The sequence below is a fragment of the Thunnus thynnus genome, chromosome 4 (assembly GCF_963924715.1).
Source record: "Thunnus thynnus chromosome 4, fThuThy2.1, whole genome shotgun sequence".
Classification (NCBI taxonomy): Eukaryota; Metazoa; Chordata; class Actinopteri; order Scombriformes; family Scombridae; genus Thunnus; species Thunnus thynnus.
Window position 1 is genome coordinate 115,002 of NC_089520.1, and position 19,809 is coordinate 134,810.

General features: G+C 46.8%; 2 protein-coding genes across 4 annotated transcripts in view; both read right to left on the reverse strand.

The window, feature by feature from the left end:
- LOC137180819 (potassium voltage-gated channel subfamily KQT member 2-like) overlaps window positions 1–3,033 on the reverse strand; it is a 30,485-nt gene extending 27,452 nt beyond the window's left edge. The window contains exons 1-4 of one of the 2 annotated variants that reach the window (XM_067586067.1): window positions 2,623–3,033; window positions 783–933; window positions 574–664; window positions 352–478 (exon numbers count right to left, since the gene is read on the reverse strand). In XM_067586067.1, coding sequence (XP_067442168.1) covers window positions 352–478; window positions 574–664; window positions 783–933; window positions 2,623–2,755 — 502 coding nt within the window. In that variant the 5' untranslated portion in view covers window positions 2,756–3,033. The remainder of the gene's footprint in view (window positions 1–351; window positions 479–573; window positions 665–782; window positions 934–2,622) is intronic. The other variant, XM_067586066.1, reaches the window with a different exon arrangement.
- A 2,371-nt stretch (window positions 3,034–5,404) lies between these two features.
- Window positions 5,405–19,569, reverse strand: ctsa (cathepsin A). 2 transcript variants are annotated; one of them, XM_067586072.1, is made up of 14 exons: window positions 19,426–19,569; window positions 17,510–17,676; window positions 16,081–16,192; window positions 15,941–15,991; window positions 15,736–15,822; window positions 15,503–15,658; window positions 13,545–13,721; window positions 12,312–12,403; window positions 12,149–12,227; window positions 11,904–12,052; window positions 11,707–11,782; window positions 8,192–8,281; window positions 5,894–5,995; window positions 5,405–5,802 (listed from the first exon to the last, which is right to left on the reverse strand). In XM_067586072.1, exons 1-14 carry the CDS (start codon window positions 19,552–19,554, stop codon window positions 5,719–5,721), a joined length of 1,551 nt encoding a protein of 516 aa, XP_067442173.1. In that variant the 5' UTR covers window positions 19,555–19,569; the 3' UTR covers window positions 5,405–5,718. The 2 variants fall into 2 exon arrangements, with proteins under 2 accessions (XP_067442173.1, XP_067442172.1); XM_067586071.1 differs by having other exon boundaries at window positions 19,375–19,569.
- Window positions 19,570–19,809: the final 240 nt, after the last annotated feature.

The window sequence follows — 19,809 nt, forward strand, 5'->3', positions numbered from 1 at the left end:
CTGTGAATAAATGTGGACCTCTTATTCATCTGAAGGGAGTCGGTGTGTCAGAGCTCCAGCTCTGATGGATGTCGTGTTTCTGATGTGTAACTTCACGATCATCATGACAAAAGATAAAACAGTTTCCACCATGAAAACTTTCCAGAGCTGTAAATCTTGTCTGTGAGTGTTACAAACCTCTGAAGTGTTCTAGAGTCTGATAAACCTTTAAACTTGTGGATCTGGAGCTCCGTTTGGATAAACTGGATCATATTTCATGTCTAACTTGAACCCTGTGATGTTTTCAGTCTGAACTCAGCCTCGCTCAGCTGACTCCAGTCTCACAGTACAAGTTAAAGTCGTCACACTCACCGATGACACAGAACGGTTTTCTGGCAAATTTGAGTCGTCCTCTCCATCCTCTGTACCGACAACAACAACCTGCCGCCCAGATCCTCACCATGTACTCCACCCCGAACACCACGATGGTCACCACCTCCTGTTACACACCACAACGTTATGTTTGTAGTTATATTTATGTCCCTGCTTCACTGTCCGCAGATAAATCTTCTCTTTTAGTTTGTCTCATTTTACCAGAAAGTAGAGAGCATCCTCCGAACTCTTCTCGTACTCTTTGATGGTGGAGAACACAGACAGAACCAGACAGGAGAACACCAGGAGGAACCTGAGGAGAGAACACAGGTTAGAGGAGGAGGAGGAAGAGGAGGACAATGAGAGAACACAGGTTAGAGGAGGAGGAGGAGGAGGAAGAGGACTGTACAGGTGTTCAGACAGGTAGTTACACGTATGCGTGGTAGATGAAGGCCCAGCCTCGTGGTCGCTCCAGAACGTTGTACAGAAAGTTCTGCAGTCGCCTGTAGACGGCGTTTCGTTTGGGAGGTTTCTTCCCTCCAGAGACGCTGCTGCGCTGCCGCCGAGGCCCCTCCTCCCCTCCTAACACACACACACACACACACACAGAAACACACACACACACACACACACACACACACACACACACACACACACACACACAGACACACACACACACACACACACAGAAACACACACACACACACACACACACACAGAAACACACACACACACACACACACACACACAGACACACACACACACACACACACAGAAACACACACACACACACACACACACACACACACAGACACACACACACACAGAAACACACACACACACAGAAACACACACACACACACACACACACACACACACAGAAACACACACACACACACACACACACACACAGAAACACACACACACACACACACACACACACACACACACACAGACACACACACACACAGAAACACACACACACACACACACACACACACACACACACAGAAACACACACACACACACACACACACAGAAACACACACACACACACACACACAGACACACACACACACAGACACATACACAGAAACACACACACACACACAGAAACACACACACACACACACACACACACACACACACACACAGAAACACACACACACACACACACACACACACACACACACACACAGACAGACACACACACACACACACACACACACAGACACACACACACAGACACACACACACACACAGACACACACACACACATACAGACACACACACACACACACACATACAGACACACACACACACACACACATACAGACACACATACACACACACACACACAGACACACACACACACATACAGACACACATACACACACACACACACACACACATACAGACACACACACACACATACACAGAAACACACACACACACACACACATACAGACACACACACACACACACATACAGACACACACACACACACATACACAGAAACACACATACACACACACACACACACACACACACACACACATGTTTACTGTTTTCTGCTATTTCTGTTCTTTTTATTTGTTTATTTTATTTCAATTAATGATTTTGATGCTTAAAAACGCGTCGACATGTTTATAAAATGTGATTTCAGCTGCAGCTGTAAAGAGAAAATAAATTATTAATAAATATCTTGTAAAGATTTGAGAGTTAAACTTTTAACAGCTTTTTCTTTGTGGACAGTCGGATCTGAAGTTTGACTTTTTGATTAAGAATTTGAATTTCTGAAAATGAAACTTGGTCAAAAAAGTGAGAAAATGAATGAAACAGATGTGCGAGCAGAGGTTCCTTCATGTTCAGTAAACTGAGGGCAGATATGATCAGTCATAAAACGAGACAATTTACTCCACAGTTGTTTTGTTTGTTTGTGTTTTTGCGATAAATGTAGCAGCGTTTCTCTACTGTACCTGCATCTGCTGATCAGTTACTGTCGCTCACAGATCGATCATTGATACACAGATCAATACTCTGCTAGAGAAAGAGCTTTCCATGCTTCAGTGTCTGATAAACTGTGACTGACGCAGAGCTGGCAGCCAATCACATTCAAGCACCCGTCCGACATGTTTACAGCAAACATCTCCTTTAACCTGATTGGTTGAAAATGCAGCTGTGGGTTTTATGTTTTATCCACCGCAGTGAACACGGATAATGTCCCGCAACATTCCCGCATCGGCTGCACCTGCTCTGTGTTTCGTTTACCTGCGATGAGCAGAGCTCCGTCCCTGCTGGACTCGGTCCCCCCGGCCTCCAGACCCACGAAGCCGACCTTCAGCGTCTTCTGGTCGGCCTGCGCTCCGGGGAACACCCCGCCGTTCCGAGATTTCTGCACCATGACGGAGAGACGCGACCCGCACCGAACCGCTGATCTACTGCCTGCCCGCACGCAGAGCGCCGAGGCCGGCCAGGCCCGGCGGGTTCATCGCTGCTGCTGCTGCTGCTGCGGAGAAGGAGGAGCAGGAGGAGGAGGAGGAGGAGGAGGAGGAGGAGAGAAGATAGGAGGTGAAGAGGAGAATGAACCCGCAGAGACACGCGCAGGCGGAGGATGCTGATCAGCAGATTTTTCTCCCCGAGTTCTCGCACAAAAGGAAACAGAATGACGTCATCGACGGTTATCGATCAAGCACACTGTTTAAAAAAAAACAACAAAAAATATCAGATGATCGATTAAATAAAGAAAGAAACAGGAAAAGAGATCAATGTGCGCGTGTTTAAGCATCATCTCTGTCCGTCACCATGGTAACCGAATAATCAGATGATGATAACCCGGACAACCAGAGGAGAGGCAGAGGGAGGTACACGGTCAGGGAGAGGAGGAGGAAGAGGAGGAGGTAGAGGAGGAGAAGGAGGAGGAAGAGGAGGAGGTAGAGGAGGAGAAGGAGAGGAGGAGGAAGAGGAGGAGAAGGAGAAGGAGAAGAGGAGGAGGAGGAAGAGGAGGAGGTAGAGGAGGAAGAGGAGGAGGTAGAGAAGGAGAGGAGGAGGAAGAGGAGGAGAAGGAGAGGAGGAGGAAGAGGAGGAGGTAGAGGAGGAGAAGGAGAGGAGGAGGTAGAGGAGGAAGAGGAGGAGGTAGAGAAGGAGAGGAGGAGGAAGAGGAGGAGAGGAGGAGGAGAAGAAGAGGAGGAGGAAGAGGAGGAGGTAGAGGAGGAAGAGGAGGAGGTAGAGAAGGAGAGGAGGAGGAAGAGGAGGAGAAGGAGAGGAGGAGGAAGAGGAGGAGGTAGAGGAGGAGAAGGAGAGGAGGAGAAGGAGAGGAGGAGGAGGTAGAGGAGGAGAAGGAGAGGAGGAGGAAGAGGAGGAGGTAGAGGAGGAGAAGGAGGAGGAAGAGGAGGAGGTAGAGAAGGAGAGGAGGAGGAAGAGGAGGAGAAGGAGAGGAGGAGGAGGAGAGGAGGAGAAGGAGAGGAGGAGGAGGTAGAGGAGGAGAAGGAGAGGAGGAGGAAGAGGAGGAGGTAGAGGAGGAGAAGGAGGAGGAAGAGGAGGAGGAGAAGGAGAGGAGGAGGACAGAAGGAGGTAGAGAAGGAGGAGGAAGAGGAGGAGAGAGGAGGAGGAGAGAGAGGAGGAGGAAGGAGGAGAGGAGGAGGTAGAGGAGGAGGTAGAGGAGGAGAAGGAGAGGAGGAGGAAGAGGAGGAGGACAGAAGGAGGTAGAGAAGGAGAGAAGGAGGAGGAAGAGGAGGAGGAGGAGAGGAGTAGAAGGAGAGGAGGAAGAGGAGGAGGTAGAGGAGGAGAAGGAGGAGGAAGAGGAGGAGGACAGAAGGAGAGGAGGAGGAAGAGGAGGAGGTAGAGGAGGAGAAGGAGAGGAGGAGAGGAGAAGGTAGAGAAGGAGAAGGAGGAGGTAGAGAAGGAGAGGAGGAGGTAGAGAAGAAGAAGGAGAGGAGGAGGTAGAGAAGGAGAGGAGGAGGAAGAGGAGGAGGAGGAGAGGAGGAGAGAAGGAGGAAGAGGAGGAGGTAGAGAAGGAGGAGAGAAGGAGAGGAGGAGGTAGAGGAGGAGAAGGAGAGAATGACAGAAACACGATCTGACACTGAGACAGCACCTATCCTGGACCAGCACCCATCCTGGACCAGCACCCATCCTGGACCAGCACCTATCCTGGACCCAGTCTGCTTCCCTGCCATGTCCTGAGGTTTTGGATCTGGTCTCTGGATGACGTCTTCATCCTCCTCCTATGTGAATAATGTCGTGTGATGTGAGTCTCCGCTGTGTGCAGGTGTAGTCTGTCCTCCTGCCAGGTCTCCATGGTGATGGAGGTCTCCATGGTGATGGAGGTCACATGGTGATGGAGGTCTCCATGGTGATGGAGGTCTCCATGGTGATGGAGGTCACATGGCTCAGGTCCCATTCTGGAAGCTGCTCTCCGTCCTCTTAATCACGTTTTTCATATATATGTTATAAATAATTATAATGTTGTTATCCGTGCTGTATTCTGTGTGTTCTGTGAACATCTGCTGCACCTCCTCCTCTGTTGCTCCTCCTGAGCTTCTCTAAAAGGGTTTTTAGGGAATTTTCGTTGTATTGCTGTACAGATGAAGGCTCCCTGAGAATAATTTGTGACCAGTAACAAACTGAACACCAGTTACAGAAGTGATCTGAACTGGACACATCCTACCTGCACAGGTGAGCTAACATCTGCTAATGCAGACCAACCGGAATGACCTGTTATTGTGTTTGGCCCTAAACACCTTAGAAACACATTATCTAATGATAAAGCTACTCTGGATGGCATTACCCTGGCCTCCAGCACCACCGTAAGGAATCTGGGAGTTATCTTTGATCAGGATATGTCCTTTAACTCCAACATAAATCAAATCTCAAGGACTGCCTTTTTTCACTTACGTAATATCACAAAAATCACATCCTGTCCCTAAAAGATGCAGAAAAACTAGTTCACGTATTTGTTACTTCCAGGCTGGATTATTGTAATTCCTTATTATCAGGCTGCTCTAACAAGTCTCTAAAGACTCTCCAGCTGGTCCAAACATGACAAACATGATAGTCTGTTAAAAATCAAAACTTTATTCCCATTTTTCCCTTTAATTAAATCAACACAACATCAAAAGAAGCTTCACATTAAATCAAACAATCGACGGACAGACTGACAGCAGTGCTCGTTTCCATGGAAACCAGGAGAGAGTCGGCCCAGAGGTGTGACGTGATTGGCTGAGACGTTTCAGTCTCAGACGTTTGGCTGGCAGTGATTTAAATCAAGCAAAAAAAAAAAATAAAAACATCAATTAAATCAAAGTACGGCAGCCTCAAGAGTCCAAATAGAAGGGGCGGGGTCAGGTCAGCCGGGGGAGGGGTCAGAGGTTAGTATGGTTGTCTCTTGATGAATCTGGAGAACATGGCGTATGCAGCGATTGGTTTATCTGTTGGAACCATGTGACCTGAACCCTGCAGGAAGACGGAGGTCAAAGGTCAGCAAACATCACAAATTGAAGCATGATGTCACAGAGGGTCAGCTGACGACGACGAAGGCATTTACCTTGACGGTGAGGAAGGCGATGTTGTTGAACTCTTTGACGAAGCCTCCAACCTGCCGACCGTCTTCATCATCGTAGAGCCACGGGCGCCTCTGAACCGCCACCTGAGACACAGACTCATTATTTCACCCGATCCTCACCCGTTCACCCGATCCTCACCCGTTCACCTGGACCTCACCCGTTCCTCACCTGTTCCTCACCTGTTCCTCACCCGTAACCTCACCCGTAACCTCACCCGTTCCTCACCTCTTCCTCACTCGTAACCTCACCCGTAACCTCACCTGTTCCTCACCTGTTCCTCACCTGTTCCTCACCCGTAACCTCACCCGTAACCTCACCCGTAACCTCACCCGTAACCTCACCTGTTCCTCACCCGTAACCTCACCCGTAACCTCACCCGTAACCTCACCTGTTCCTCACCCGTTCCTCACCCGTAACCTCACCTGTTCCTCACCCGTAACCTCACCCGTTCCTCACCCGTAACCTCACACGTAACCTCACTCGTAACCTCACCCGCAACCTCACCCGTAACCCCACCCGTAACCTCACCCGTAACCCCACCTGTTCCTCACCCGTAACCTCACCTGTTCCTCACCCGTAACCTCACCTGTTCCTCACCTGTTCCTCACCCGTAACCTCACCCGTAACCTCACCTGTTCCTCACCCGTTCCTCACCCGTAACCTCACCTGTTCCTCACCCGTTCCTCACCCGTAACGTCACCCGTAACCTCACCTGTTCCTCACCCGTAACCTCACCCGTAACCTCACCTGTTCCTCACCCGTAACCTCACCTGTTCCTCACCCGTAACCTCACCTGTTCCTCACCCGTAACCTCACCCGTAACCTCACCCGTTCCTCACCCGTAACCTCACCCGTTCCTCACCCGTAACCCCACCTGTTCCTCACCCGTAACCTCACCTGTTCCTCACCCGTAACCTCACCTGTTCCTCACCTGTTCCTCACCTGTTCCTCACCTGTTCCTCACCCGTAACCTCACCCGTAACCTCACCCGTAACCTCACCCGTTCCTCACCCGTAACCTCACCTGTTCCTCACCCGTAACCTCACCCGTAACCTCACCTGTTCCTCACCCGTAACCTCACCTGTTCCTCACCCGTAACCTCACCCGTTCCTCACCCGTAACCTCACCTGTTCCTCACCCATCGTCACCTGTAACCTCACTTGTTCCTCACCCGTAACCTCACCCGTAACCTCACCTGTTCCTCACCCGTAACCTCACCCGTAACCTCACCCGTAACCTCACCTGTTCCTCACCCGTAACCTCACCCGTAACCTCACCCGTTCCTCACCCGTAACCTCACCTGTTCCTCACCCATCGTCACCTGTAACCTCACTTGTTCCTCACCCGTAACCTCACCCGTAACCTCACCTGTTCCTCACCCGTAACCTCACCCGTAACCTCACCCGTAACCTCACCTGTTCCTCACCTGTAACCTCACCTGTTCCTCACCCGTAACCTCACCCGTAACCTCACCCGTAACCTCACCCGTAACCTCACCCGTAACCTCAACTGTTCCTCACCCATCGTCACCTGTAACCTCACTTGTTCCTCACCCGTAACCTCACCCGTAACCTCACCTGTTCCTCACCCGTAACCTCCCCCGTAACCTCACCTGTTCCTCACCCGTAACCTCAACTGTTCCTCACCCATCGTCACCTGTAACCTCACTTGTTCCTCACCCGTAACCTCACCCGTAACCTCACCTGTTCCTCACCCGTTCCTCACCCGTAACCTCCCCCGTAACCTCACCCGTTCCTCACTCAATCCTAACCTGTAACCTCACCTGTTCCTAACCTGTAACCTCACCTGTTCCTCACCCATCGTCACCTGTAGCTCACCTGTTCTCTCTATGATCAGAGTAGAAAGCTTCTCACATTTCACTGCTCTGCATCTTTCAGCTCATATCAGCTGATTAACTTTCATCTTGTGAGTCACCTGATAAAAATGAAACTGAAACTTGAAACTTGTCCAAGATCCTCTGTGAGGGAAGACCCACCACTCTGTAACCACTATAAACCAGAGTGTTTCTGCAGTTCCAACAGAGTGAGACATCTTCTCTCCAGAGGATCAGAACCAATCAGATCCTTCGCCTCCTCCCTCCTTCTCCCCCTGAACTCTCAACACCCAAAACCAAAGTGATGAAAAACGTGGAAACATAAACTGATCGAATGGAGAAAGAGACGGGAGCCTCTGAACGGAAGACTGATCAGTTCAATTAAACCAATCCTCACTGATATCACAGCTGATTCCATTTATTGATAATGTGGATATGAAGTTACCTGCTGCTGCAGAGACTCCACAAACCACTCGTCCCCCATGAAGTTACAGGCCATGTCCACGTCCCCGTTATACACCAGGACCCGGTACTTCTGCAGAGACAACACCACTGTCACCACTGATGTCACACATTATTGATCCTCTAATGTTATCAGTATATTCTATGTTCATAGAGTCTGATGTGCTGAAGAACAGCTGTGAGTTTGGATTAAACAGTTAGAAACGTGAGCAGTCGGGTACTGGAGGAACGGGCGGCTGATAAAACTTTATCTCAATATAATTTTCCTCAATAGAAAACGTTCAATATAATTAATCTGAGAGGGAGAAGCCGTCTCTGGAGCTACACTGGGTCGGCCCGCACCGGCTACTGGGGGCTGGCTGACTCCATTAGCCAACGACTGGTTTTCCAGTTCACTGAACGTCGCCTTCAACGCGGCAGATAAACTATGTTTATTTACTCGATTCAGGAAATCTCGCGATTCGATTCAAAATCAGGTCTCAATTCAATAAATTCATAGATTTTATTCTAGATCGATGTTTTGAGTCTTTCATTTGTCTGCTGTGGACACTTTTATAGATCTCAAATAAAAAAGATCACACTGAATCAAAATGTAAACATTTGCTGCTCAACGTCAACCTGAGTCAGATTTATGTTCCTTTACTGTAATGGGAAATTGCTGATCACTCAATAAACACACAAAGAGAGCATTGTCAGGTTATGAAATAGTGTAATCAAATAATACAATCAGAAGTATAAAGCATCATAGTTCTGGAGACAAAGATACCACCTAGCTATCTTTACTTTGTCTGAAAGGTTAACCAGTCCCTTAAATACTGCTCGTACAGAATTTAAGACATCTGTTTACTAACCTTACAGGTCAGCAACCCTCAGATAGAAACATAAGTCAAAAGTTCAGCTAACCTAGGAACAGACTTTCTTCACGACCATATATGACAGTACATAAGCACCAAGTAGCATCACAAAATAACATTACTACTATATTAAATTAAGGACAAACCACACTATCCTCTAAAAGCTTATCAGTTTTACACATAAACATCTACATAACTACAGTTTATCTTATCACTGGCTCAGGTAAGGGTATAACAGAATAAACTAACTGTTAGACACACAACTGCCTCATCTTACACAGCAAAGAACTAAGTTTAGAATAGACACAGCACACACAAACTAACACTAAACTGAACTTAAACACTGTCTGAAACATGTATGATATATTGAAGAAATACATCAAATGATAACCTGTTATTCAGTTTTCTTTTACATTAGTTCAGTCAGCAGGAAACCAGAGCGGCTCTGAGACAACGGATCAAATTCATATTTAATACAAAAATAAAAATGATTGCAAAGATAAACTGCTAAGTGCAAAACCTCAAATAACATAAACTCCTCCTTTAATTAACAAAATCAAACAATCAATAGCAGCCTGCTACATTTAGCTGTGAATTGATCATTATTAGCAGGTGATTATTGGAACCAATTTTGTTTCTTTTTTTAAATTTCTCATGCAGATTACCATCTAATTGATATTTATATATTTACTACATGAATATAAAGTAAAGAAACGGGCAGCTTCACTATTTACTGAAGTTAATTGACTGTTTAAACGCTTGTTGTTTCGCTGCTGCGTCTCGTTGGCTCGTTATTGGCAGTTTGTCATAAACGTTGAGGAGACGACGTTTTTCACTGAGAGAAAATTAATTTCTCGTTCCCGCCCTCAGATAACCAGCTGGCAGCAGACCTGCTGTGCGTTGTGCGTTGAGGCTGCGGGGGGGGGGGGGGGGGGGGGGGCTGCAGGGGGCCGCAGCCAGAAACATGAACCAGAATCAACTTTTGGAGAAACGCAGCCTGTAACGCTGTGCAGCCTGCCGTATGACAGAAACATTACTAGGAAGAGGGGAGGACATTTCTCTTCGTTTGATAACGTGAACAGTAAAGTTCGGCTCTGCTGACGGCTTCCCGACTCATTTCAAACAGACGAGAGGGAGAAGCGGCGGTCGAGCGATGAGGAGAGGGAGCGCTGGTAACGTTAGTGAGGAAGCTGCTGAATCAGATCAATCAAACGTTATTTTCTGACTGTTTCACAGCGATTACTAATAAATAATCCCACGATGGCACAAACCTGCGGAGGAGTGTTGCAGCGCCTGATAATGGCATTAATATGTCGAAATGATCGCCTTCATCGCTGATGGAGCAGGTTGTATTTGTTTTTCTGACAGGTTCTCCATTGCTCGCGGATTTGGGTCCGGGGCGGCGTCACTGCGCCATCTATGGGATTTAGCAGCTAATTCATGTCAGAAAAAATGGAAAACAGCGTCGTGGCAAAACTGAAAAATGTGAATCGATTCTGAATTGGCAGAGATAGATTCGCGTTTCTTATGTGAATCGATTTTTTGGCGCACCCCCATCATTTACGTACCATTATCACTAAACGCGGCAGAGGAATAGCTAAACATATAACACACCAAGCAAGAGAAAGCAGGGGATGGAGGGAGAGAAGCCATCACTACTGATGAGCTAAAGTTACTAGCAGATCTGAATAGTGTGTAAACAAATGTTGGATAAGTGAGAGAGTCGCTCGAAGAAGGAGAGTACTGAGACTGTTTGAGCAGAACTAGTATAAGTTTAAATTACCGCAGTAATGAAGAATACGGCAACATTTACTGAGTTGTCAGTAAACAAACTGCAACCTGAAATGAGACAATAAGTTTACCGCAGGAGTGATTTCTGTAGGCTACGTATTGTGGTTGTTTTCATTTGTATGATTTAGTTGGAATTGAAATGTTTTAAATGTTATGTGTTACTGGACTCTGCAGTCTGAGCCGTCTTACATGTGTGCTGTATCACACTGCAGGACTTCATTTTTTTATTAAAGGATAACTCCATCTGTGTTTTTTATCTGGGTTGTTCAAATGGAAACGCTCACTCAGCCGTTAGCGGTTTAGCAGAGTAGCAACAGTGAGCTCAGTGTGTCTCTGTGGCTACTGGCTCGGCTGGTCTATACTGGTTTACATGTAGTAACGTCATCATGCAGAAACCCACATCAGGTCACACAGGAAACAGTTTTTAGAAGGGCTTGGAAAACGGCATTTTAACACTAAAACATACGTACTTCCACCAAATTTTGAATTTTTGGATTTGAACCTAAAAAAAATAAATGTACCGGCTCTTAAGATATTTTGAGGAAAAGAGACGGAGAGGGATCTCACTCATGCATGTTTTTAAATTGAAAAAACATTTTATCACTATAACTGTTTGAATGTTTCAGATTAGTGAAATGTTCCAGCTGGCAAGTGTTTGTCATGTTCTGACCATAAAGAATAGTTCAAAACCAGTTAATCGTCTGGTTTCTTCAACTTTCACTCAGGAGCAAGAATCAGCCTTTAAACTAGAAACATAATAATTTGACATTTGTTGAGACATTTGTTAATTATTGATCGACTGGTATGAAAACTTTTATCATGATAACATCTTTGGCCACATCACCTAACTGACCAGAGCAGCGAGCAGTTTCAGGTACTGTTTCCTGACGTCCATGTAGAGACGACCGTAGTTCAGATTCACCTCAGAGCTGCAATACATGGCAGAGGTCAAAGGTCAGCACGTCAAAGAGGTCATGGACATACAAATTACCTGGGTAATTTACTAGCTCAGGTGTGTACACAGGTGTATACAGGTGTTTGCAGTGTTACCTGCAGATGACCCATTCCAGAGCTTTGGGGCTGATGTGCAGAGCTTCTCTGACGTACTTGTTGTTCAGGTAGAGGGAGGAGGGGGTGGAGTTAGTGCAGGGAGGGTCCAGACGCACCGATTGGTGGCGGGACGCCAGACTTTGTAACTTCTACACACACACACACACACACACACACACACACACACAGTCAGAGGAACATCTGTCCTCAGGTGAGTGTGATGACAGCAGCTGGTTTCTACAGACCTGGTTCCACAGCTGAGTCCATGGATGGTTGATGAAGGAGTTTCCCAAATCTCTGATCACCAGCTCACCTCGCTCAACACTGATGACAACAACAGAAAGTCAACACCTGTCCTCTCTGTGGCCCACACCTGCAGCAGGTGAGTCTCATTACAGCAAGGCTTACCTGACCCTCTGGTGGACTCCGCCTGGACAGGAAGCGTACAGGTTGTACATGTTCAGTCCTGAACTGTAGACGATTACCTGAACTTCAGACACCTGCAGAGGGGACACAACACCTGAGACACCTGAACAGGTACCAACTGTTTCACCTTGTTAGACCAGTTAGAACCAGAGATAAACCAGTTCAGACCAGTTAGAATCTAAGGTAAACCAATTTAGACCGGTTCAGACTGCTTAGAACTTGAGATAAACCGGTTCGGACTGGTTCGAACCTGAGATAAACCAGTTCGGACTGGTTAAAACCTGAGATAAACCGGTTCAGACTGGTTAAAACCTGAGATAAACCAGTTCAGACTACTTAGAACCTGAGATTAACCAGTTCGTACTGGTTAGATCCTGAGATAAACCAGTTCGGACTGGTTAGAACCTGAGATAAACCAGTTCGGACTGGTTAAAACCTGAGATAAACCAGTTCGGACTGGTTAGAACCTGAGATAAACCAGTTCAGACTGCTTAGAACCTGAGATTAACCAGTTCGTACTGGTTAGATCCTGAGATAAACCAGTTCGGACTGGTTAGAACCTGAGATAAACCAGTTCGGACTGGTTAAAACCTGAGATAAACCAGTTCGGACTGCTTAGAACCTGAGATTAACCAGTTCGGACTGCTTAGAACCTGAGATAAACCAGTTCAGACTGCTTAGAACCTGAGATTAACCAGTTCGTACTGGTTAGATCCTGAGATAAACCAGTTCGGACTGGTTAGAACCTGAGATAAACCAGTTCGGACTGCTTAGAACCTGAGATTAACCAGTTCGGACTGCTTAGAACCTGAGATTAACCAGTTCGGACTGCTTAGAACCTGAGATAAACCAGTTCGGACTGCTTAGAACCTGAGATTAACCAGTTCGGACTGCTTCGAACCTGAGATAAACCAGTTCGGACTGCTTAGAACCTGAGATAAACCGGTTCGGACTGCTTAGAACCTGAGATAAACCAGTTCGGACTACTTAGAACCTGAGATTAACCAGTTCAGACTGCTTAGAACCTGAGATAAACCAGTTCGGACTGCTTAGAACCTGAGATAAACCGGTTCAGACTGCTTAGAACCTGAGATAAACCGGTTCAGACTGCTTAGAACCTGAGATAAACCGGTTCAGACTACTTAGAACCTGAGATTAACCAGTTTGTACTGGTTAGATCCTGAGATAAACAAGTTTAGACCTGTTAAGACTCACGCTGATGGAGCAGTTAGGGTTCTGGCTGTTGTAGAAGTTGCAGGTCCCATCGCTGCAGCAGAAGCTCTGCAGTTCCGTCCACAGTCGACTTCCCAGCAGGCCGTGGTAGTAGGCGAAGAACACCAGAGAGTTATCGTTCATCTCGTAGCTGGACATCCCGTTTCCCACAGCAATGCCCTGCCAGACAGTCCAGACAGGTGAGACACAGTTAGCATCACTAGCTCGCTAACATTAGCATTCTACAAGCTAACAGCAACCCCAAATCACCACGTCCCTGTAGTACTGCGCCGTCATTACATTAGTACTGCAGTATCAGCGTGTAGTACTGCGCAGTCATTACATTAGTACTACAGTATCAGCGTGTAGTACTGCAGTATCAGCATGTAATACTACAGTGTCAGCGTGTAGTACTGCAGTATGAGCATGTAATACTGCAGTATCAGCGTGTAGTACTGCAGTATCAGCGTGTAGTACTGCGCCGTCATTACATTAGTACTGCAGTATCAACATGTAGTACTGCGCCGTCATTACATTAGTACTGCAGTATCAGCGTGTAGTACTGCGCCGTCATTACATTAGTACTGCAGTATCAGCATGTAGTACTGCGCCGTCATTACATTAGTACTGCAGTATCAGCATGTAGTACTGCGCCGTCATTACATTAGTACTGCAGTATCAGCGTGTAGTACTGCAGTATCAGCGTGTAGTACTGCAGTATGAGCATGTAATACTGCAGTATCAGCGTGTAGTACTGCAGTATGAGCATGTAATACTACAGTATCAGCATGTAGTACTACAGTATCAGCGTGTAGTACTGCAGTATCAGCGTGTAGTACTGCAGTATGAGCATGTAATACTGCAGTATCAGCATGTAGTACTGCGCCGTCATTACATTAGTACTGCAGTATCAGCGTGTAGTACTGCAGTATGAGCATGTAATACTGCAGTATCAGCATGTAGTACTGCGCCGTCATTACATTAGTACTGCAGTATCAGCGTGTAGTACTGCGCCGTCATTACATTAGTACTGCAGTATCAGCATGTAGTACTGCGCCGTCATTACATTAGTACTGCAGTATCAGCATGTAGTACTGCGCCGTCATTACATTAGTACTGCAGTATCAGCATGTAGTACTGCGCCGTCATTACATTAGTACTGCAGTATCAGCATGTAATACTGCAGTATCAGCATGTAGTACTGCGCCGTCATTACATTAGTACTGCAGTATCAGCGTGTAATACTGCAGTATCAGCATGTAGTACTGCGCCGTCATTACATTAGTACTGCAGTATCAGCGTGTAATACTGCAGTATCAGCATGTAGTACTGCGCCGTCATTACATTAGTACTGCAGTATCAGCGTGTAATACTGCAGTATCAGCATGTAGTACTGCGCCGTCATTACATTAGTACTGCAGTATCAGCGTGTAATACTGCAGTATCAGCATGTAGTACTGCGCCGTCATTACATTAGTACTGCAGTATCAGCGTGTAGTACTGCGCCGTTATTACATTAGTACTACAGTATCAGCATGTAGTACTGCAGTATCAGCGTGTAATACTACAGTGTCAGCGTGTAGTACTGCAGTATCAGCGTGTAGTACTGCAGTATCAGCGTGTAATACTGCAGTATCAGCGTGTAGTACTGCAGTATCAGCGTGTAGTACTGCAGTATCAGGGAGTAATACTGCAGTATCAGCGTGTAATACTGCAGTATCAGCGTGTAGTACTGCAGTATCAGCGTGTAATACTGCAGTATCAGCGTGTAATACTGCAGTATCAGCGTGTAATACTGCAGTATCAGCGTGTAGTACTGCAGTATCAGCGTGTAATACTGCAGTATCAGCGTGTAGTACTGCAGTATCAGCGTGTAATACTACAGTGTCAGCGTGTAGTACTGCAGTATCAGCGTGTAGTACTGCAGTATCAGCGTGTAGTACTGCAGTATCAGAGAGTACCTGCAGGTTCAGGCTGGGGTCCTCCATCACTCTCTCAGCGAGCGTGGGGATGTAGATTCCTCCGTAACTCTCTCCAGTCAGGAAAAGTTGGTTCTTGCTGAACTCTGGAAAGAGGCGGAAGAACTCCTTGAGAGCCAGGTAGTTGTTCATCGACACCTGCGGAGGAAAACACTTTAATCACGTGACAGTGAACAATGAGCCGATAGGGAGACGAGTTAGCGGCCGTCACTGACCTCGGTGTCATTGGTGACGTATTTCTGATCGTCAGAGTACGAGAATCCGACTCCTGCTGGAGACTCCAGGTACAACATGTTGGCGATCTGCTCGGAAACAGTAAACCAATCAGCTTTTAGGAAACACACAGAAATTAACCATGTGACCAACATCAAACCACCTGAGTCACATGACAGCGGGCAGGTATGTAACTGATTAACTCACCTTGTTCCAAGAGTACGGGTTGTACTGCAGTGTCACGCCGTCATTCTGGATCTGAAACAACACAGGGCAACAGGTGTCACTGTGACATCACACTGAGGCAGGTGGGTGTGGGTCAGGTGGGTGGAGTTTAAGTTACCTACCAGGAAGGGTCCGTGTTCAGTCAGCAGTCCGTCCAGAGAGCTGCAGCCAGGGCCGCCGTTCAGCCACAACACCACGGGGTCAGAGGACGGGTTGTTCTGGGACTCCACAAACCTGCAACACCAACACGACAGGTGACCTCACTACAGGTGATATACCGACACGCAGGCCGACGTTACCACCGACACGCAGGCCGACGTTACTCTGGATGGCATTACCCTGGCCTCCAGCACCACCGTAAGGAATCTGGGAGTTATCTTTGATCAGGATATGTCCTTTAACTCCCACATAAATCAAATCTCAAGGACTGCCTTTTTTCACTTACGTAATATCACAAAAATCACATCCTGTCCCTAAAAGATGCAGAAAAACTAGTTCACGTATTTGTTACTTCTAGGCTGGATTATTGCAATTCCTTATTATCAGGCTGCCCTAACAAGTCTCTAAAGACTCTCCAGCTGGTCCAGAATGCAGCTGCACGTGTTCTGACTAAAACTAGAAAAAGAGACCACATTTCTCCCATTTTAGCTTCACTACATTGGCTTCCTGTAAAATCTAGAATAGAATTTAAAATCCTTCTCCTAACTTACAAAGCCCTTAATGGTCAGACACCATCATATCTTGAAGAGCTCATAATACCGTATTATCCCACTAGAACACTGCGCTCCCAGTATGCAGCTTACTGGTGGTCCCTACAGTCTTTAAAAGTAGAATGGGAGGCAGAGCCTTCAGCTATCAGGCTCCTCTCCTGTGGATCATCTTCCAGATTGGGTCCGGGGTGCAGACACCCTCTCTATGTTTAAGAGTAGGCTTAAAACTTTCCTTTTTGATAAAGCTTATAGTTAGGGCCGACCAGGCTCGCCTTGGATCAGCCCTTAGTTATGCTGCTATAGGCCTAGACTGCTGGGGGACTTCCCATGATGCACTGGGCTCCTCTCTCCTCCTCCTGCTCTCCATCTGTATGTATTCATGTAACATTAATGCATGTTACTAACTTTAGCTGTGGACTGACTGCTGCCCAGCGTGACGCCCACTGCTGCTGCTGCTGCTATTATTATTAGTCATATTTCTAATATTAACCCTGGGTTGCAGGCCGAGCCTTTACAGTCCTTCCCCGACTATTGCTGCTGTTATTGTTATGATTGTTGTTATTCTGCCCCCCCCCCCCTTTCTTTCTCTCTCTCTCAACTCAACCAGTCAAAGCAGACGGCGCCACCTAGAGTCCGGTTCTGCTGGAGGTCTCTTCCTGTTAAAGGGGAGTTTTTCCTGCTGCTGATGGAGGAATTGTTGCGTGTCTGTAAATTAAAGAGTTCGGTCTAGACCTGCTCTGTGTGAAAGGTGCCCTGAGATGACTTTTTGTTGTGATTTGGCGCTTTATAAATAAAATTGAACTGAATAGTGCGGGTGAGTTACAGGTGAGTCAGTACTGACCAGTAGTGCAGGTGTTTGCCATCGGCCACGCTCAGGTATCCCGAGTATTGTCTGAAGCTCGGCTGTTTCTGCAGACCGGGCAGGTAGGTCACCTCGTCTGCAGCCGGAGCCGCATCACCGCCCAGCAGAGAGCACAGGAAGTAACACAACAGCAACACCACCTGCATCTGAAATCAGACAGGAAGTGACATCATCAACACCTGCATCTGAGAAGTAGGTCAGAATCTACATGAACACACCCACTTGGTTAGGTTTAGGCATGAGGAGGGACAGCTAGACCATGGATGTATAAAGAGAACTGGATACAGCGTTGGAGGCGGGGCCTGTTCATTCCTATGAAAGTTGCTCAGTGGCTCATGAAGCCAAAAAAGTTCCTCTTCCACATCTGTTGGGCCGATAGAGCGAGCGCACTGGTGACTTCCGCTTGCTGAGTTGGTTATTTCCGGTTCAGCCCTCCGGCTAACACGGCGGGGGAGGAAACCTGTTCCTGTATCCAGTTCTCTTTATACGTCCATGAGATAAATCAGACAGGAAGTGACATCATCAACACCTGCCTCTGAAAGCAGACAGGAAGTGACATCAACACCTGCCTCAGAGTAGACAGGAAGTGACATCATCACCTGCCCCTGAAACCAGACAGGAAGTGACATCACACCACGTGTCTGAGTTCAGGTTTCTGTTTAAAGAGCTCTTTCATGTGAGGAAGTGAAGCTGCGTGCAGACCAATGATCTGATTGGTTAGTGAGTTGTGATGTCACAGAGGGGCTGCAGGTAGAACACCTCATATTTTAGAGAAGTGTGTTTCCGTCTCGGCAGCCACGTTTCTCTGTTTAGCGTCTCCAGGTTAGGCTAACCTACTGTTGCTAACTTTAGTGCTAACAGTTTTCCAGCAGTTGGGAAATAACAGACGTGACTTTTCTTGGTCCTGAGAGGCTGCAGCATTTATTAACTGACACACTGACGACTTCCTGCTAAACCTTTTCCTGCTCTGCTCGCATTCACCGTCACTTTTCTGCCGCTTGCTAACCACTCACTCGCTACGCACTCACATGACGCGCCGCCGTGTTCCTTAAAGCGGCTGCAGAGAGTTTCCCGGGCAGCGACAGAGGTTGACTCATGTTTCAGAGCAGCAACGCACAGAAGCTCTTAAACGCTACTGATTTCCAAATGAACAAATGTTTGACGTTATTTTTGGCAAGAAAAAAATGGTTTTGGTCTGGCGGGAAACACTTACTTACTTCCTATAAGGTTTCCATCCAGTGACACATGTTTAATTAATTAATGTAATGAAGTTTGTCAGAACAGGACTGAAAGAGTTAAACTCACACTGAAGCTACTTCCTGTAGCTTCAGTTCAGGCAAACAGCTGAAGTTTAAAACAGGATTTCAAAAGTAGACGAATTTATTAAATGAAGTTACAGATTTCTGATGCGTCTCGTTTTTCCTCAGAGAGGAAATAAAAGTTAAATGTATTTATTGAAGTGTGTTTGGTGGACAGACAGCAGACTCAGCGGCTCTGCACCAGATCAAACATGTGACACTTTAAGGAAGTAACGGGTGCGGTTAGTTCGCCACGAGCTGATTTACCGCAGTTACACATTAAAACTGTGTTTCTCATTTTCAACCTTTAACTCGGACTGTTTCTGTTCAGAAGACAAGATGTTCAAATGTATTTCTGAATTAAGTTTGGCGGAAAACACGTGACAAACTAACTTCACTGTGAAAACAAACCAGACTAAATACAGACTGACTTCACTCACACTCACACTCACTCACACTTACACACTCACACTCACTCACACTCACACTTACACACTCACACTCACTCACACTCACACTTACACACTCACACTCACTCACACTCACAGCCGAGTTTAACTGAGAGTCTCGGTCAGGTGAGATGATACCGGAACTAACCTTGCTCCCGTGTTCACCGGGTTTTAGTTCAGCAGGTAAAGTTGGTTTGACTGCAACTGCCGACAATGAAGAATCACAACAAGTCATATGACGCTGCGGGTCACATGACCACACCTCCCCACTGGTCATATGACCAGAACAAGATTTTTTTTAAGCTTTGACGCAGACACGCTGGAAACGCTGCGACGTGACGTCAGGTTGTAGTTTAACTACATATTCAGAGTATTATTATTAAAGCCACAGCTCGTCGCTCTTCATGTCATGACAATCAGCTGCTATTTGATAAAAATCAGCTGCTATTTGATAAAAACCAGCTGTAGTCCATGAAATAGTGCAGAAACACTTCAAGCATCTTAACTGCATCCACGTTTCCTCTGAGGACGC

Bases quoted from the DNA above. Each gene is read 5' to 3' on its own strand.
- ctsa (XM_067586071.1), bottom strand. From the start codon at position 19,554: ATGACCAGTGGGGAGGTGTGGTCATGTGACCCGCAGCGTCATATGACT. The intron at 17,677-19,374 runs GTGAGTGTGAGT...GTCTGATTTCAG, and splicing joins ACTCTCAGTTAAACTCGGCT to ATGCAGGTGGTGTTGCTGTT. The intron at 15,992-16,080 runs GTAGGTAACTTA...GTGTTGTTTCAG, and splicing joins CTGAACACGGACCCTTCCTG to ATCCAGAATGACGGCGTGAC.